We start from the raw sequence: 18,891 nt of genomic DNA on the forward strand, positions 1-18,891 counted from the left end.
GTTGCCCAGGCTGGTCTCGGACTCCTGACCTCAGGTGATCCGCCCACCTCCGCCTCCCAAAGTGCTGGGATTACAGGCGTGAGCCACCGCGCCCAGCCGAGAACAGGACTACACACAGGAAAAGTGGGATACCTAGACAATCGTTTATATTGTCAATTTCACAGCCATAAAATGATGATGTTCCAAATATTTGCATTTCTTAACCAGATGACATAACTAAAAGTACGCTACCGTGAAGAGTAACACTGCAATGGCTGAGGCAATAAATTCAGTAGCTTTATTTTTTAATTTCCATTAGGTTCCTTGGATGAACAAGATACAAGTGTGACATTTTATGTGGAATCTGAAAACCACTTTAGCATGGCTTTACATCGGATGCATCAGTTTTCCAAAAAGCCAGAGAACTGTGTTCTGTTGGGGGAGAAAAAGATAAACATTCTAAGAGAAACAATCATTTCCTAAATGTGGTAAATAGCTAAGCCAAACCAAATACATTTTACAAGTATATAGAATACATGTGATTACGTGAATGAAATCATTTAGTGTGAGGTTTAAGTGATGGGAGAAAACATTAGGGAAATGATAAGACCCTCATTTTCTTTTTCTTTTTCTTTTCTTTCTTTTTTTTTTTTAAGATAGAGTCTCGCCCTGTCGCCCAGGCTGGAGTGCAATGGCACAATCTCAGCTCACTGCAACCTCTGCCTCCCAGGTTCAAGCGATTCTCCTGTCTCAACCTCCTGAGTAGCTGGGACTACAGGCACATGCCACCACGCCTGGCTAATCTTTGTATTTTTAGTAGAGACCGGGTTTCACCATGTTGGCCAGGCTGGCCTCCTGACCTCAAGTGATCTGCCCGCCTCGGCCTCCCGAAGTGCTGGGATTACAGATGTGAGCCACTGCACCCGGCCAAGACCCTCATTTTCAAGAGATAAAATTAAAGGTTCTATATACAGTGAAGACTTTTCTATAACAGTCAAGATTAAAGGGGAAAAAAACTGTATCAGCCCTTTATAGTACTGCATCTGTCTAAAGACCATAAGGGAGAAGAACCTGAAGAAATATATCAGTAAAGCTAAGACTTTTTCAATTATTCTTTTCTCGTATTTTTTCTACTGATTTTTATTTAAGCTTATTGTATTTTGCCATGTTTTGTATTTAACATCTTGCCGGGGCTCTGCTGTCTTTTGAACAACGGCAATTTATTCAGTGCATTTCTAACTATTTGTAATTAAAATTATGTTCCTCCATGTCATGCATATTTCTAATAATCAAACCAACCCCATGAGGTGGGTATTTTTAATCAGTTATCGTTCCCTTCTCTCCCACTAGCTGAACACTTCTCAGACTCCTCTCTTCTTAGCTTTGTCTGCTCCCTACTGTCCTCTCCCAGCTGCTAAAACAAGATTGTCAATGTTTTTGAAAGATTTCTAAACCTAGAGCCAACAACAGCTTCAGCCTCTGGCTGGTTCTTACTTCCTGGCATCAAAGACATTTAAACCCTAAATCTGAAACCTTAAAAGGTTAGCAGCTCTAAATGCTGGCCATTACACACTTCTTTACCTCACACAAACCTGGTATCATCTTCCTTAAAATATTTTGCTCTAATGGACATTTTGCTCTAATGGATACTTTTCAAACTCTAGGAATTGCTGGAGAAAGGGGGATATATTAGATCTTTAGACCAATTATCACTGCCATGAGTTGTTTTGTAACTTGGGGTGAATTCTTTATAATGTGGGACCAAGATGAGGTAGATATTTTTATTATTCAATATTTGGTTCGTTACTATTCAAGCTCAACTTGGAATTACACAAGATGGTGTAATTCACCTCAGCATTCATTGAATAAAACCACAACCCTGAGTTTTACAGAAAAGAATTGGAAAAGAGGCTGGGCACGTAGCTCACGCCTGTAATTCCAGCACTTTGGGAGCCTGAGACAGGTGGATTGCTTGAGTTCAAGGGTTCAAAACCAGCCTTGGCAACATGGCGTAATCTCTTCTCTAATAAAAATACTAAAAAATAGCCGGACACGGTGGTGTGTGCATGTAATCCCAGCTGCTCAGAAGGCTGAGGTGAAAGGATCACTTGAGCCCAGAAAGTCAAGGCTGCAATGAGATGTGATCACACCACTGCACTTCAGCCTGGGTGACGGTGAGACCCTGTCTCAATAATAATAATAATAATTTTAAAAAGGCCAGGCACGGTTGCTCATGCTTGTAATCCCAGCACTTTGGGAGGCCGAGGCAGGCGAATCACGAGGTCAGGAAATCAAGACCATCCTGGCTAACAGGGTGAAACCCCGTCTCTACTAAAAATACAAAAAAATTAGCCGGGCATGCTGGCAGGTGCCTGTAGTCCCAGCTACTCAGGAGACTGAGGCAGGAGAATAGCGTGAACCCGGGAGGTGGAGCTTGCAGTGAGCAGAGATCGCACCACTGCACTCCAGCCTGGGCGACAGAGTGAGACCCCGTCTCAAAAAAAAAAAAAAAGAATTGGAAAGGAAAATTCAAGTGGGGACACCATCTGGAGCTCACTGCTTCATATCATTGTTTCTCCCTCTCACCCCTCTTTTTAAAAATCCAGTGGCCAAATTCATCTGTTTTTTGTTCATTTGTTTGTTTGTTTGTGTTTTTGTTTTGAGACAGAGTTTCATTGTATTGCCCAGGCTGGAGTGCAATGATGCGATCTTGGCTCACTGCAACCTCTGCCTCTCAGGTGCAAGCGTTTCTCCTGTCTCAGTCCCCTGAGTAGCTGGGATTACTGGTGCCCGGCACCACACCAACTAATTTTTGTATTTTTAATAGAGACAGGGTTTCACCATTTTGGCCAGGCTGCTCTCAAACTCCTGACCTCAGGTGATCCACCCCGCTCAGCCTCCCAAAGTGCTGGGATTACAGGCGTGAGCCACCATGCCTGGCCTCATCTGGTTTTTGACAATCATTATATAACAAGGCTCTGATTATGATGAGGGGCAAGTGGGAGTCCTAGCTAAACATTCCAATGTAGACTTACCCTTGAAGCATTTGGGGACTTCAATAGTGCCATCTATACACTGAGCATCCTCTGTATAGCTACACTTCTTTTCCTTATTTTTGCAGAAGAAAGAAACTTTATCACCATGCAGCATTCCATTCTTAAATTTTTCCTGAATCTTTACTCTCTCTCCTTGGTACACCACAGTGGCCTTTTTCACAGGTACTTTACAAGATGCTGAAAGAGAGAATACTTGTAATCAGGACTTAAGAGTTCAGGAAATCTTTCTGAAAGAGAGTTTAGCATTTGAAACAGTAGATGAGTACACCTACACAAATTGGTCAAGGCAAGAAAAATCCAAGAATGTACATAGTAAGTAATGGTAATATGACTGCTAATTGTAGTTCTCTATCAATAGAACCATTACTCACAGCTTCCAGGATGGCCTTCTCTTCCCCTACAGTAGCCACAGAAGGTCAGAACAGAAGCATCAGAGCCTTCATTTCAGTGGGAAAAAAAAAAACAAAAAACTTCTAACAGATATTGACATTTCATGTAAGCCTACACTGCCCTCTCGGATTGCATTCATTAAGCAGGTGCATCTATCCACTAACCAGCCACTGCAAGTGTTGGCTGATAACAGCTCATAAATACGCTGAAAAATTGCCTTCAGCCATAGGGAAGCCACCTCTCCCTGGAAGTTGTGCAAACCACCCCCATCGCCACCCTCAGGGTCAGGGAAGGGAGCAGCTCAAAGCCAATGACTGACGAGGAAATATAAAAAACAGGTCCCTTGGCCGGGCGCGGTGCCTCTCGCCTGTAATCCCAGCACTTTGGGAGGCCGAGGCAGGCGGATCACAAGGTCAGCAGATCAAGACCATCCTGGCTAACATGGTGAAACCTCATCTCTACTAAAAATACAGAAAATTAGCCGGGCGAGGTGGCGGGCGCCTGTAGTCCCAGCTACTTGGCAGGCTGAGGCAGGAGAATGGCGTGAGCCCGGGGGGCGGAGCTTGCAGTGAGCAGAGATCCGGCCACAGCACTCCAGCCTGGGCGACAGAGCGGGACTCCGTCTCAAAAAAAACAGGTCCCCTTGGGTTTCAGTGGGATTAACTCAAGGGTGGAATTCACACTCCAGAGCTCAGTGGGATCAAACTGAACCTCATTTTAGCAGAGACCACAATTCTTCCTGGCTTGGCAGCATTAGCATCACCAGGGAACTTGGCATAATTGCAAATATTCAGGCCCCCTCCCAGATCTACCAAATCAGAAACTCTGAGAGTGGAGCTCAAAAATCCTGTGTTAAAACAAGCCTTCCAGGTGTTGCTGATCCACAGCGAAGTTTGAGAACCGGTGCCTTACCCTCTCAAATCTGCCTCACTCTTTCTTCTCCTGAGACACTCACTAAATCAACCGTATTCAAATCCCTGTCTCAGGCTCTGCTTCTATGGAACTATAACCTAAGATGCTAGTTATTTGTCATCTTGCCTGCTGCCCCAGAGTTCCTCTTTCTGCTTAAACTGTCCAGCCCATAGCGACCTGAGCAGAGTTCTAATGCTAGGCTGTTCTTTGCTTAAGCATGACACTAATGGGATCAAAGGTAGACACCTAACTCAAAAGGAACCAGCATCTCCAGGAAAAGATGCCAGTTGGTGATGAATCCTTTAACTGAGAGGGTCTGGTGTATATCAAGCCATGTTCAAGATGAATAAGCAGAGAGACAGAGATGGGAGAGGACATTGAGATATGGAAAAAGTAGGAATAGTTCCTGCCTTTCAGTTCCAATCTTCAAGAGTATCAGTTGTATTTCATTTCCTCATCTTCAATACCCACGTGATCGACTTGCCTGTTGCCTCCTTATAATATCCCCAATTTCCTTGAACTCGAATGTGTGGTTGGTTTTTGCAATGAGAAGAGCCTTGGCTAGGCAGAGCACAAAAAGAGGTGGGCGTGGTGGCTCACATCTGTAATCACTCGAACCTGGGAGGTGAAGGCTGCAGTGAACTGAGATTCCACCATTACACTCCAGCTAGGCAACAGAGTGAGACTCCGTCTCAAAAAAAAAAAAAAAAAAAAAAAAGAATCCATGTGTCTACAATAATACTAAAAAATGGTGGACAGAAGAAAAGCTCTTCTCTATAGAAGCTGAGGCAGGTCAGGAGTTCACCTGAGGTCAGGAGTTCAAAATCAGCCTGGCCAACATGGCAAAGCCCCATCTCTATTAAAAATACAAAAATTAGCCAGGCGTGGTGGTGGGCACCTGTAATCCCAGCTACTCGGGAGGCCGAGGTAGGAGAATCGCTTGAACCTGGGAGGCAGAGGTTGCAGTGAGCCGAGATTGTGCCAATGCATTCCAGCCTGGGTGACAGAACAAGACTCCATCTCAAATAAATAAATAAATAAATAAAAGATGCTCAGAGGCAAAGACTTAAAAGCAAATAAAGAAAGCCCACATTGGCCGGGCGCAGTGGCTCAAGCCTGTAATCCCAGCACTTTGGGAGGCCGAGACGGGCGGATCACGAGGTCAGGAGATCGAAATCATCCTGGCTAACACGGTAAAACCCCGTCTCTACTAAAAAATATGAAAAACTAGCCAGGCGAGGTGTCGGGTGCCTGTAGTCCCAGCTACTCGGGAGGCTGAGGCAGGAGAACAGCATGAAACCGGGAGGCGGAGCTTGCAGTGAGCCGAGATTGCGCCACTGCACTCCAGGCTGGGTGACAGAGTGAGACTCCGTCTCAAAAAAAAAAAAAAAAAAAAAAGAAAGAAAGCCCACACGATCTCCCACCATATCACCAATGCTTACAAAGGATCTGTTTATTTCATCCTGTTTAAAGTCAAGCATGCTTCCTAAGCATGAGGCTTCCCCAGGTACATGTGAGTCCTGAAGTCACCTGCCAGCAGTTTCCTAGCAAGTCTGAGCAACAAGTGGAAAAGTATTGGAACAAGAAAATAGCAAGTAAAGGTGACCCACTGTATCAATTCAGAGATCTTATAGGACCTTGCCTATATTTCCATACCTTTACAACTTGGCATGGCAGACCAGTTTCCCAGTTTGGTACATTCTATTTCTTCTGGGCCATCCAGGGAATATCCATCATGGCAGCCAAATGTGGCTTTATCCTTGTAATAAAGTACTGGTTTTGCAGGATAGTTCACAAATCCATTGTCTGGTCTTAATGGGAATGGGCATTTTACTTCTAAAACATTTATTCAATAAGACATATTAGTAATAAATAGTAGTGCTATCCAATAGTCATGAAATAGTCACATTCTTGTCTCTGTCACACCACTGAATCACTGGGTGTTCCTGCAACTGGAAGCAACTTATAGTTACCTTGTGCTTAATTCTGTCCCCATTCCTCTTATATTCATGGTACCCTGGATATTAAAAAAGAAACAACCACACTTTGAAAGTAAATTAATGAGACTCCACTAAGTTCTCCGGGTTTTCACATATAATCATAAGGTATTATTTACTGCAAACGTCATCTTTACACAGTCTAAGATGGTGGGTTTGAAAGAAGAAAAGCAAAGTCTATTTCTAACAAACCATAAAATTAAAATGTAAAGACTGAACCCTCCCCCCATGCACACTTAGTACACCATTATTTGGCTTTAAAATAGTAAATCTTATTGTTATTCAATTCAGAGTATGCAAGAAGCCATCATGAAATATGTCAGAGAAAAATGGTGCTGCTTCCTGGCCTCCTTAAGATCTTCAACAGTAGAGGCCCAAACCCACATCCTTATGAGCTGCAGTGCGAGAAAAGCAAAGCTGGAGCCAGGAGCACAATATTCTCAGAGGTAGTTTAAGGAGGTAATTAAGCGTACAAACTCCAGAGTCAGACTGCTTGGCTCAATTTTGGTTCTGCCACACATTAAATAAAAAAGAATTCATGTGGCCAGGCACAGTGGCTCACTTCGGTAATCCCAGCACTTTGGGAGGCTGAGGTAGATGCATCACTTGAGGTCAGGAGTTAGAGACCAGCCTGGCCAACATGACAAAATTCCATCTCTACTAACAAAAATTAGCCGGGTGTGGTGGCATGCGCCTGTAATCCCAGCTACTCAGGAGGCTGAGGCAGGAGAACCACTCAAACCCTGGGGGTGAAGGTTGCAGTGAGCTGAGATTGCACCATTACACTCCAGCCTGGGCAACAGAGTGAGACTCAAAAAAAGAAAAAAAAAAGAATCCATGTGTCTATAATAATACTAAAAAATGGTGGATGGAGGGAAAGCTCTTCTCTATAGAGGGAAGCCGGTGAATAAATGTAGAAGGAAAGATAGAATTAGAAAGTCACCATTTTCAGCCACCAATGTCATAATTGACAGATTCAAGGATCACCGTTGGATTCTACGATGACTGCCCAACAGTGGATATTCGCATGGTTTCAAAGCATCACCCACAGGTTGCTTACTAATTCCAAGGAAAAAGCAGTGCCTTTACCAAAAGATGATCTAGGGCACCTCACCTAAGGATCAAGCTAAGCATGGCCAATGGTGAAACAGCTGACACTATGTGCCTCCTGATGTCCTGATGCGACAGAATGTATTCTTTTTTTTTTTTTTTTTTTTTTGAGATGGAGTCGCACTCTGTCACCCAGGCTGGAGTGCAGTGGCACAATCTCAGCTCACTGCAACCTCCGCCTCCTGGGTTCCAGTGATTCCCCTGCCTCAGCCTCTTGAGCAGCTGGGATTACAGGCGCCCGCCACCACGCCCGGCTAATTTTTCTATTTTTAGTACAGACAGGGAGGGTTTCACCATATTGGCCAGGCTGGTCTCGAACTCCTGACCCCGTGATCCACCTGACCTGCCTCGACCTCCCAAAGTACAGAATGTATTCTTAACAATAATATTTAACATGAATCTAATCATGAGGTAATAACCAATCAAGTTCACATTACAGAACATTCTAAAAGACAACTAGCCTGTACTCTTCAAAAATGTCAATGAAAGACAACAAAAGACACAAGGGCTTATTCTTAATTACAGAAGACTAGGCTCACACCTGTAATCCCAGCAGTTTGGGAGTCCAAGGCGGGTGGATCATTTTAGTTCAGGATTTTGAGACCAGCCTGGCCAACATGGTGAAACCCATCTCTACGAAAAATAAAAAAATTAGCTGGGCGTGATGGCAGGCACCTATAATCCCAGCTACGTGGGAGGCTGAGGCAGGAGAATTGCTCGAACCTGGAAAGTAGAGGTTGCAGTGAGCCGAAATCGCACCACTGCACTCCAGCCTGGGTGACAGAGCGAGACAGCATTTCAAAATAATAATAATTATTATTATAGGAGACTAGAGAGACATGACAACTAAAGATGTGATTCTTGATTAGATCCTGCATAAAACAAAATTCATGTATAAGAGATACTTCTGGGTCAACTGGGAAAATTTGCATCTGAGATAAATGTTGCATGATATTGTTGTTAATTGTTTATGTTATCAGAATTGTTTGGATTATTATTGTTAATAATCCAAAACATATTAAGTGATGATATAAAATGTCCTTGTTCTTAGTACATTCATGCTGAAGTCTTTATGGGCAAGTATCATAATATATACAACTTATTTTCAGATGATGCAAGAAATAAAAAGGATCTTTCTATGGAGAAACAGAGAGAAAAATGTCACAACATATTAACAGTTGATACGTCTAGGTGAAATACTGAAAAAAAAAAAAAAAAGGAACCTACTTTTTAGGATTTGGGAGAATAAAGTCAGATGACACATATGTAGCAGGAGACCAGTGCCTGGCCCATAGTTGAGTGCCCAGAAGGGTGCAAGTTACTACTGTTGTTGGTAGCTTCTCCATGCTGAAAATCACTTATGTTTTGACTCATTCACTGGATATCTGTAATATCTACCACTGGATAAGTTAATAGTCATGAGAATAACTCTTGGCCGGGAGCAGGGGTTCACACCCGTAATCCCAGCACTTTGAGGGGCCAACACAGGCAGATCACTTGAGGTCAGGCATTTCAGACCAGCCTGATGATCAGGGTGAAACTCCATCTCTATTAAAAATACAAAAATTAGCCGGGAGTGGTGGCGGGCACCTGTAGTCCCAGCTACTCGGGAGGCTGAGGCATGAGAATCGCTTGAACCTAGGAGGTGGAGGTCGCAGTGAGCCAAAATTGCCCCACTACACTCCAGCCTGGGTGACAGAGTGAGACTCTATCTCAAAAATAAACAAAACAAAACAACCAACCAAAAAAAACTCTTTGTGCACATGATAAACTCTGTAATTTATCTGTTATGCAACTGACAAACTTAAAGATAGTAATGACAGGTCAAGTTAAAGGAGAAAGAATTTCCATAATTTCTTAAAAATCAAATATGTCTGTGATTCTTAAACTTGAGTAGAGATTTTTAAAATGTATAACAATCAGACTGCAACCCAGGCATTACCTTCATCTCTTAGGACTCTCCAATTTAACCCACGAACTTCACCCAGAAAAGAACTTTACCAGACTCGCTGAAATGTTCAGCTGTCCACGGAGACATCCTGCCTTTCGTGCCTCCCCCATGTGAGGTATGCCTTCTCCTCATTCTCTACTCCTCCTCCAAGGCCTATTTCAAAGGTCACCACCTATGGGAAGCTGTCCCAGGCAGCTCCAGACAGTTAACTGCATTATTTGTAATTCCCTTGGGTCAGAAGCCAGGTCTCATTCACCTGGAATCCCCAGTGCCCAGCACACTGCCTGGCATATGGTAGATGCTCAACAAACAGCCGTTGAATGAGTTCATTGGAAACATTCCATGAGAGTCAGAATTTTCAATACCTTTCACAAATGGGATCTTGCCCTACCATACATATTTTGTCTTATTGCACTTACCCCTGCATTCTGGTAATTTAGTCCAATTTCCATGGGTTGTGCAGGTAATTGTATCATTTCCAAACATCGCATGTTGTGGCAAACATTCAAAAACTGCTGTGTCCTGATAGAACGAATTGTTTCCAGCTGATGGCTTATAAACACGAAGTGTTGCAAACATAGGTACGGATGGTGGAGGGCAGGTGATGGCTAGGAAAAGAAAGAACTATCATTTCTATGAAAATAGTTAAGGCTTTTAAATATACTCTTTCCATAAAGAAAAAAAAAACTCTAAGGATAAACTTGAGAAAATGCAAACTGATCAAATTACCAGGGTAAAAATAGTCAATTGTGGATGTGTAATAGGAAAACATGACCTGCCAGGCACGGCAGCTCACGCCTTTAATCCCAACACTTTGGGAGGCTGAGGCGGGCAGATCACTTGAGGTCAGGAATTTCAGACCAGCCTGGCCAACATGGTGAAACCCTGCCTCTACCAGAAATACAAAAATGAGCCAGGCATGGAGGTGTGTGCCTGTGGTCCCAGCTACTCCAGAGGCTGAGGCAGGAGAATCACTTGAACCTGGGAGGCTGAGGTTGCAGTGAGCCAAAATCGCACCACTGCACTCCAGCCTGGGAAACAAAGAGAGACTCTGTCTCAGAAAAAAAGAAAGAAAGAAAGAAAAATAAAGAAAAAAGAAAAGAAAATATGACCCTCAAATCAGATGTCCAAACCAGTCAAAACACCAAAAAATTAAGAAAATTTAAGTCTTGCCACCAATAATTTGTCTTTTGCAACAACGCAATGGTTAGGTTTTATAAAATCTTTTATTCAAATACTACCTTGGAAGATGCTTCTGGAAGGCAGAATTTGTCCCTCAGTGCTGAGGGACCATCCTAAAATAATGGCTGATGACAGCAACTTTGTACATAGTTGTTTGGGAATGAATTCCATTACCAGTTCAGTCTGTTTCTCTTGAATACCTCCCTGCTTTTGGACTCTTGGTATGGATGGAGCTTACCCAAGTAGCTTCAGGAACCCAGAGAGATAGTAGTGGCTTGTCACCCTGACCTGAGTACTATGGAGCTTCAGCAAGTTATACTAGCATGAAAGAAGATGGTGTTGACCAAAATATGATTTACTTTGAATTCTCTGGATCCCTGCTGCTCAAAGTGTGGTCCAGGGGCTAGCAGCACGGGCATAGCCTGGGAAGATAACTTGTTGGAAATACAGAAGCTCAGACCCCACCACAGGTGCCTGAATCAGAATCTATATTTTAACAAGATGCCCAGAAGATTCATATGTACATTCAAGTATGAGAAATACTCATTTAAATTAGATTAAAGCTAAAGTAGTCTTTCTCTCTATAACCCTTTTGGAAAGTTAGTTTATGGCTAGGCACCGTGGCTCACGCCTGTCATCCAGAGATCTGAGAGGCTGAGGCAGGAAGGTTGCTTGAAACCCAGAGTTCAAGACCAGTCTGGGCAACAAAGCAAGACCCTGTTTCCACAAAAATTTTTTTAAATTAGCCAGATCTGGTGGTGCTCATCTACAATTTCAGCTGCTCAGGAGACTGAAAGGATCACTTGGCCCCAGGAGTTCGAAGTTACAGTGAGCTGTGATCACACAACTGCACTCCAGCCTGGGCAACTGAGCAAGACCCTGTCTCTAAATAAAGAAGCAAATTTACATAATCAGTATAAATCTGTTTTAAATGAAAACTATAGGAACCATGGTGATTCCTACTGCTGAGTGAAAATTTTTACTTAATGTATCCCTTAAAAACTTTCGTTTTTGTTTGTTCAGGTTTTCGTAAACAATTATTTATTTGAAATTGCTTTACTTTCCACTTGTTTTTTTGTTTTTTGTTTTTTTTTTTTGAGGAGGAGGAGTTGTTTCACTCTTGTTGCCCAGGCTGGAGTGCAATGGCGCGATCTGGATTCACCACCACAACCTCTGCCTTCTGGGTTCAAGTGATTCTCTTGCCTCAGCCTCCCAACTGGCTGGGATTACAGGCATGTGCCACCACGCCCAGTTAATTTTATATTTTTTAGTAGAGACAGAGTATCTTCATGTTGGTCAGGCTGGTCTTGAACTCCTGACCTCAGGTGATCCACCCTTCTCGAACTCCCAAAGTGCTGGGATTACAGGCATGAGCCACTGCACCCAGCCTCCACTTGCTTTTGCTAAGGACAGACGTACTGACATGTTGAAGAACTATAACTAGTATTGTAATGCCTGGGTCTCCTGGTCAAAGATGTATAAATCACAAGTTGGGGAACATAAGAATGTCCTTCCCTACATAAGCAAAGCCCAGAGATGACTCTGACAGCTTGGCTGAGGGTCCTCTGAAAAAACATCACTGCTTTTTAGAAGAATGCCAGTCAGCTCCTAGAATGCAAGCCCCTTTGATGGGCTCTTAGCTTACTGTGAGGGTGACTTTCCTCTGCATCTCGCTTGTCACTAGGCTTACTCTCTGAAGGCAGAGCTGTCTCCTTTGTCCTTGCAGCCTCAGTGCTAACAAGAGGATCCAGCATACAGTAGATCCTCAATTCATGTTTACTGAATAAGTGAATAAATGAATGAAGTTCCAGAGTGGGAGGAAGATGTTTGTTTGATCTCACTGTTTGCAGAAGTTCCCTTAGTTAAGTGGTGACAGTCCCTGATAGACCAATGCCACACATATCCAAGCCTCTTCCAAAGCACTATGAGAGCATTGGAGTCAACACACCCAGCAAAAACTGGCTTGGATAGAGTAATGACCACCAGGTAGAGAATACAGAATGTGTTTATGCGTAAAATGCTTCCCTTCTGTCATTCCAAAGTGGTTGTTTCATCTTCTACAGCAAGATACCAGGACGAATATCCCCCACAAGGGTGACCATTCATCTCATTGAGCTGCGACTGAAGAGGCTGCAGATGTGAGACTTTCAGTGCTAAAACCAGGAAGGTTCTGGGCAAACCAGCTGATCACCCTCCCCATAGACTTACGAGCACAGACAGGAATCCCTGGGCTCCATTGTCCTTCCTCAGTGCACTTGGCAGAATTAGCGCCATTCAGATAAAACCTGCAAAAGGAAAATTCAATCTATCAAGGAGTAAAATAATCCATCACTGACATCTCAAATATCTTCTCCATTGAGCATTGCTTCATATTAATGCTATTGACTTCTTTTCCATTGTGTAATGCTCTCTTCCTGACGATCTTAGCACTCATCTATGGCTCATGGAGTCTCCCAACCAATGATGCAGGTGAATCACTACAGGGTTCCACAGCTGGTGAGTGGAGAAGCCAAATCCCTAAGTCCCTCATCTTTAGAGAGTTGGCCAAGATTACTGCTTCTTATATAAAGCAAAGAACCATCTCTTTTTCAGGATGACAAAAGTGAACCAAACTGAGTAATCTTCACTGTTCATTTTCTTACAGTCTACTGACACCAGTGAATAAAAACAATGTAGTCTATTTGCAATGAAAATATAACATTCTGACTGGGTACTTTGGCTGATGCCTGTAATCCCAGCACTTTGGGAGGCCAAGATGGGCGGATCACTTGAGCCCAAGAGTTTGAGTCTGGGCAATGTGGCAAAGCCCCAGTTTCTACAAAAGTCACCAGGTCATGGTGGTGTGTGCCTATAGTCCCAGCTACTCGAGAGGTAGAGGTAGAAGGAAGGATTCAAAAGGATTCAACCCAGGAGGTCGAGGCTGCAGTGAGCCATGGTTATGCAGCTGCACTCTATCTAGCCTGAGCGACAGAGCAAGATCCTGTTAAAAAAAAAAAAAAAGGAAGGAAGGAAGAAGGAAGGAAGGAAGGAAGGAAAGAAAGAGAGAGAGAGAGAGAAAGAAAGAAAGAAAGAAAGAAAGAAAGAAAGAAAGAAAGAAAGAAAGAAAGAAAGAAAGAAAGGAAGGAAGGAAGGAAGGAAGGAAGGAAAGAAAGAAAGGGAAAGAAAGTGAGAAAGGTGGAAGGAAGGAAGGAAAGAAGGGAGGGAGGAAGGAAGGAAGAAAGGGAAAGAAAGTAAGGAAAGAAAGGTGGAAGGAAGGAAGAAAGGAAGGAAGGAGGGAAGGAGGGAAGGAAGAAAGGAGGGAAGGGAAAAAGAGGCAGGATGCCGTGGTGGCTCACACTTGTGATCCCAGCACTTTGGGAGTGTGAGGTGAGTGGATCACAAGGTCAGGAGTTCTAGACCAGCCTGGCAAAGATGGTGAAACCCCGTCTCTACTAAAAATACAAAAATTAGCTGGGTGTGGTGGTGGACGCCTATAATCCCAGCTACTGGGGAGGCTGAGGCAGGAGAATTGCTTGAACCCAGCAGGCAGAGGTTGCAGTGAGCCAAGATCGAGCCACTGCATTCCAGCCTGGGCGACAGAGCAAAAAGAAAGGAAAAAAGAGGAGAAAGAAAAAGAAAGAAAGAAAGAAAGAAAGAAAGAAAGAAAGAAAGAAAGAAAGAAAGAAAGAAAGAAAGAAAGAAAGAAAGAAAGAAAGAAAGAAAGAGAGAAAGAGAGAGAGAGAAAGAGAGAGAAAGAAAGAGAGAGAGAGAGAGAGGGAGGGAGGGAGGGAGAGAGAGACAGAAAGAAAGAAAAAGAAAGAAAGAAAGAAAGAAAGAAAGAAAGAAAGAAAGAAAGAAAGAAAGAAAGAAAGAAAAAGAAAATGTAACATTCTGTCTTTGAAGCCAGTTTTTTAAAGTCATTTGTTACCAGACCCATTGGTAAACTGGTGTTTCAGATGAAAGGTGTGTATTTCTCTCTCATATGTAGTATTCCTTAACCTCCAATCCCAGTAGAAACTTACCCTAATGGACAGCCAATGCGCTCTCAATAATGTCACAGGGGTGCCTTTGCTCCCTACGAGTCTGTGTCCACCGTACGTGATTGCCTCCTTTTGCTCCCAGATGAGTCTGTAATCCCAGCATTTTGGGAGGCTGAGATGGGTGGATCACTTGAGCCCAAGAGTTTGAGTCTGGGCAATGTGGCAAAGCCCCCAGTGTGTCAAAACCACCATAAGTGATTGCTTCCTGGGGATGTGGTACTGCATTGCATTCTCCATCGTCACACTCCCAACCTTCTCCATAGAATTCTCTTCTATAGACTGTCAGGTTGGTCAATCAAATTAGCCTCATAACTGAAGCCCATGTCTCATTCCTAAAGTATTTTAACCCTATCCAAGATTTGGCCCAGAGATCATATGGAATTATCATCCAGATTCAATTATTTTAATGTACCTCCTCTGATAGGTAATTAATCAGGAGCAGAAGAATCAGATACAGTGGTGACTACGTATTTCATTAGTCGTTATGTTCTCTAATCCTTACCCCACCCTCAACGCTACTGATATTAAAAGCAGGACTAAAATCGATTTGCATGTGGCAAGTCCAACCTAAAGGCTGAAAACAAAATATGGACCAGTCCTGATGTTTAGCTTAAGGATATAAAAATGCGCTCAGTCTGTTAACTGCTTAGTTCCATGAAAATTCTTACCCAGTATTACAAGAAAAATTGATGGTGTTGGGATATTCAAAAGTTGTATAGCGTACTGCTCCATTTTCTAAGATTCCAGCAAAAGGACATACTCTGGCTGTGATATAAAGATTTTAAAAATGTTACTTTTGTTTGGGTTAAAAAAAAAAACAGGTAAATTTCTATTTATAAAATTTTTCATTAAATAAATCATATAAATTCATTTTCATCCTTTGGTTCAATAACTTTGCTGGTAACTATTCTAAGAAAGCAATTCAATATAAGACAAGTGATTTACGTGCCAAAGTGTTCATTACACTGTTTCTCCTAATAACGAAATTTGGATGGGCGGGGAGCAGTGGCTCACACCTGTAATCCCGGCACTTTGGGAGGCGGAGGAGGGTGGATCACTTGAGGTCAGGAATTTGAGACCAGCCTGGCCAACACGGTGAAACCCCGTCTCTACTAAAAATACAAAAGTTAGCCAGGCGTGATGGTGGGCACCTGTAGTCCCAGCTACTCTGGAGGCTGAGGCAGAAGAATAACTTGAACCCAGGAGGCAGAGGTTGCAGTGAGCCAAGATGGCACCACTCCACTGGGCAACACAGTGAGACTCCATCTCCAAAAAAAAAAAAAAATTGGACAGTCTAAGGGTTCACTATCAGGGGACTGTTTTAATTAATCACAGCAAATCAACAGTTGAACTATTATGTAGCCAATAAAACATGAATTGTGAAATTTGTGGAGATATAATTTTTATGATATGCTGATGAAAATAGAAAAATACAAAATTGTATTACTCTCTGCAAAAATGCAAAAATATACGCATGGAAAATTTTTTAAAAATTAAATTGTAAGTGTTCCAGAGTTATAGCTGATTTTTTTTTTTTTTAACAGAGTCTCACTCTGTTGCCCAGGCTGGAGTGTAGGGGCACAATCTTGGCCCACTACCACCTCTGCCTCCCAGGTTCAAGTGATTCTTCTGCTTCAGCCTCACGATTAGCCGGGACTACAGGCATGTGCCACCATGTCCAGCTAATTTTTGTATTTTTAGTAGAGACGGGGTTTCACCATGTTGGCCAGGCTGGTCTTGAACTCCTGACATCAGGTGCTCCACCCACCTCAGCCTCCCAAAGTGCTGGGATTACAGGCATGAGCCACCGCACCTGGCCCTGACTTAAAGAAAAATTTATCCTAATGATGTTAAAGTGGCTTTTTATTAAAAATTATGTTTAGACTCTTTAAACAAATAGCATAGTAAAATCAACTTGCATGAAGATGCATAACTTTGACAAAGGTCCTGTTCGTATAACCAAAATCACCAGAGCCCAGATAGGTCCATACATCTATTTTTACTGCTTAACTTCTACATATAATTGAATTTACCATAAATTCAATCTGGTTGATTGCATGATACTTAACTGTAAAGAATAATGCTAGCATGATATCATAGAACCATGTTCTGAGAAATAAATAAAAGCAACCATTTACAATAAAGCCATAGTGAGATTTATATGTTTTACATTATATTATTGATGTAATTTAACATACTTTCTTGTATTTTATTACAATATGATATATACATAATGTAGATGAAATTTGTATTCATTTCAGTAACTATTAAGTCTGCTTTCATTTTCAGGTGAAGTCCAAAGATATGAGGATTCCCCAAATTTTGTTTTTCCAAATGTCTCTTTGGCATCAGTTGACGTTTCAAAGCCTCTCCACCAGTCTTTTAACTTCTGTAGTGTTTCTCCTTTTGTCACACCAGATCTCATTTTTAAACCTCCCCTAGTTCCAGGCAATGATCTTCTCCTCTTCTATCAATAGCACCTATTACCCTTACTCTCTTTGCACAGAGAAACTCCCCAAGACCGTCTCATTTCTCTCCAACCTGCCTTTCTACAACGTCTACTGGCCCTCTGCACTCTGAGCATGATGAGGTAGCTTATTCCCCCAAAATACCCAGAATCCAAATGAGGGGAGAGAATGTGAGAGAAGGTGCGGACTTACGTGTACATTTCAGAGTGTTGATGGGCCACATTCCTGTGAGAGGGCAGATAAACCGTCTCATCCCTCCCCGGGACACATAGCCCGGCTTGCAGGAATACGTAATCTCCTCTCCTGGCTCATAGAATGTTTTTAATGGGACCACTATGGAAAAGGGTAAATCATCTGGCTTGGGACAGGCTGAAAGAGGACACAAAGCAGATGGTTAACAAATCTCTATTTGCATTTTAAAGTTCAGCTAAGCCCACAAATGAAAAATGTGTGCACTGTTACCAATTATAAGTATACCGAGTTCCACGCCAAATACCTCATATACACTATCTCATCTAATCCCCTCAACAACCATTTGAAGGAGGTATTATAATTACCCCCATTTTACAAGTCAGTATGCTGAGGCTTAAGTTGGCTACGTATCTTACAGAGGAGCTTTACACATAGCAATATTAAAGAATCAGTTTCAATCCAGTCTCTCCAGCACCCACTCTAAAGAGAATTTAGTTATCAGCCGGGTGCGGTGGCTCACACCTGTAATCCCAGCACTTTGGGAGGCGGAGGCGGGTGGATCACGAGGTCAGGAGATCAAGACGATCCTGGCTAACACGGTGAAACCCCGTCTCCACTAAAAATACAAAAATTAGCCGGGCATCATGGCGGGCGCCTGCAGTCCCAGCTACTCGGGAGGCTGAGGCAGGAGAATGGCCGGAACCCAGGAGGCGGAGCTTGCAGTGAGCCGAGATCGCGCCACTGCACTCCAGCCTGCGTGACAGAGCGAGACTCCGTCTCAAAAAAAAAAGAAAAAAAAAAAAAGAATTTAGTTATTGTTATTATTATTCTTTTAGACTGAGTTTCACTCTTGTTGCCCAGGCTGGAGTGCAATGGCGGGACCTCGGCTCACTGCAACTTCCGCCTTCCGGGTTCAAGCGCTTCTCCCGCCTCAGACTCCCGAGTAGCTGGGACTACAGGCGCCCACCATGATGCCCGGCTAATTTTTGTGTTTTTAGTAGAGACGGTGTTTCACCATGGCCAGGCTCATCCTGACCTCAGGTGATCCACCCGCCTTGGCCTCCCAAAGTGCTGAGATTACAGGCGTGAGCAACCACGCCCGGCCTAGTTATCATTATTGACCCCTGACATATACTAGGGGATTGGATATATTAATTATTTTTTTAAAAGCAAAAAGTACTTACTCCGTCCTGCAATAGCAACATGGCAGAGAAAACTCGAGAACAAGATGAGCACTGGAGAAATCATTGTGGATGATTCACACTGGTACCACCGAAGTGGTTTTCCTCTGCTAAAAAGACAGAGCCAAATATGAAAGCGCTTAAACATTAACCATTTTCTGGTGTACTTTTATCTTTGTAAATAGAAGATAAAGTAGCATGATTTGAATGGAACTCTGAGACCCACATTCTTTAATCATTTACTCTCCCTTTGCGTGGCTCTGTTATGAAATCTTTGGGAGATGGTTTCTGTCTTCATAACGTTTTCGTTAATGGCACAAAACAGTTCATTATCGCTTTTGACAGAAACTTGGTGTTTCCTGGGTTGCCTGGACTTCTCATTGTCCATCTTTTGTTTTGTGTATGTTGTAGTTGGAACACCAAAAGATCGAAGCTCCTGTTTCACTCACAGCCT

At 42.9% G+C, this 18,891-nt stretch overlaps 1 protein-coding gene across 1 annotated transcript; it reads right to left on the reverse strand.

Annotated features, from left to right (window-relative positions):
* Window positions 1–267: 267 nt before the first annotated feature.
* On the reverse strand, window positions 268–18,568 carry LOC105469027 (apolipoprotein H). The gene is made up of 8 exons (XM_071083484.1): window positions 18,441–18,568; window positions 17,257–17,433; window positions 15,265–15,361; window positions 12,786–12,862; window positions 9,815–10,003; window positions 5,994–6,173; window positions 3,015–3,212; window positions 268–411 (listed from the first exon to the last, which is right to left on the reverse strand). The coding sequence occupies exons 1-8, from the start codon at window positions 18,502–18,504 to the stop codon at window positions 356–358; spliced, it is 1,038 nt and encodes a 345-aa protein (XP_070939585.1). The 5' UTR covers window positions 18,505–18,568; the 3' UTR covers window positions 268–355.
* Between the last annotated feature and the right edge of the window lie 323 nt (window positions 18,569–18,891).

This window comes from Macaca nemestrina, chromosome 17, assembly GCF_043159975.1.
Source record: "Macaca nemestrina isolate mMacNem1 chromosome 17, mMacNem.hap1, whole genome shotgun sequence".
Taxonomy (NCBI): Eukaryota; Metazoa; Chordata; class Mammalia; order Primates; family Cercopithecidae; genus Macaca; species Macaca nemestrina.

What these genes read in the sequence shown, in the direction of transcription:
- LOC105469027 (XM_071083484.1), bottom strand. Translation starts at nt 18,504, where the DNA reads ATGATTTCTCCAGTGCTCATCTTGTTCTCGAGTTTTCTCTGCCATGTT. An exon ending in AATTTTTCTTGTAATACTGG is followed by an intron (nt 12,863 to 15,264) that starts GTAAGAATTTTC and finishes TTCCTTTTGCAG; the next exon opens with GTTTTATCTGAATGGCGCTA. An exon ending in TGCCATGCCAAGTTGTAAAG is followed by an intron (nt 3,213 to 5,993) that starts GTATGGAAATAT and finishes TCTCTCTTTCAG; the next exon opens with CATCTTGTAAAGTACCTGTG.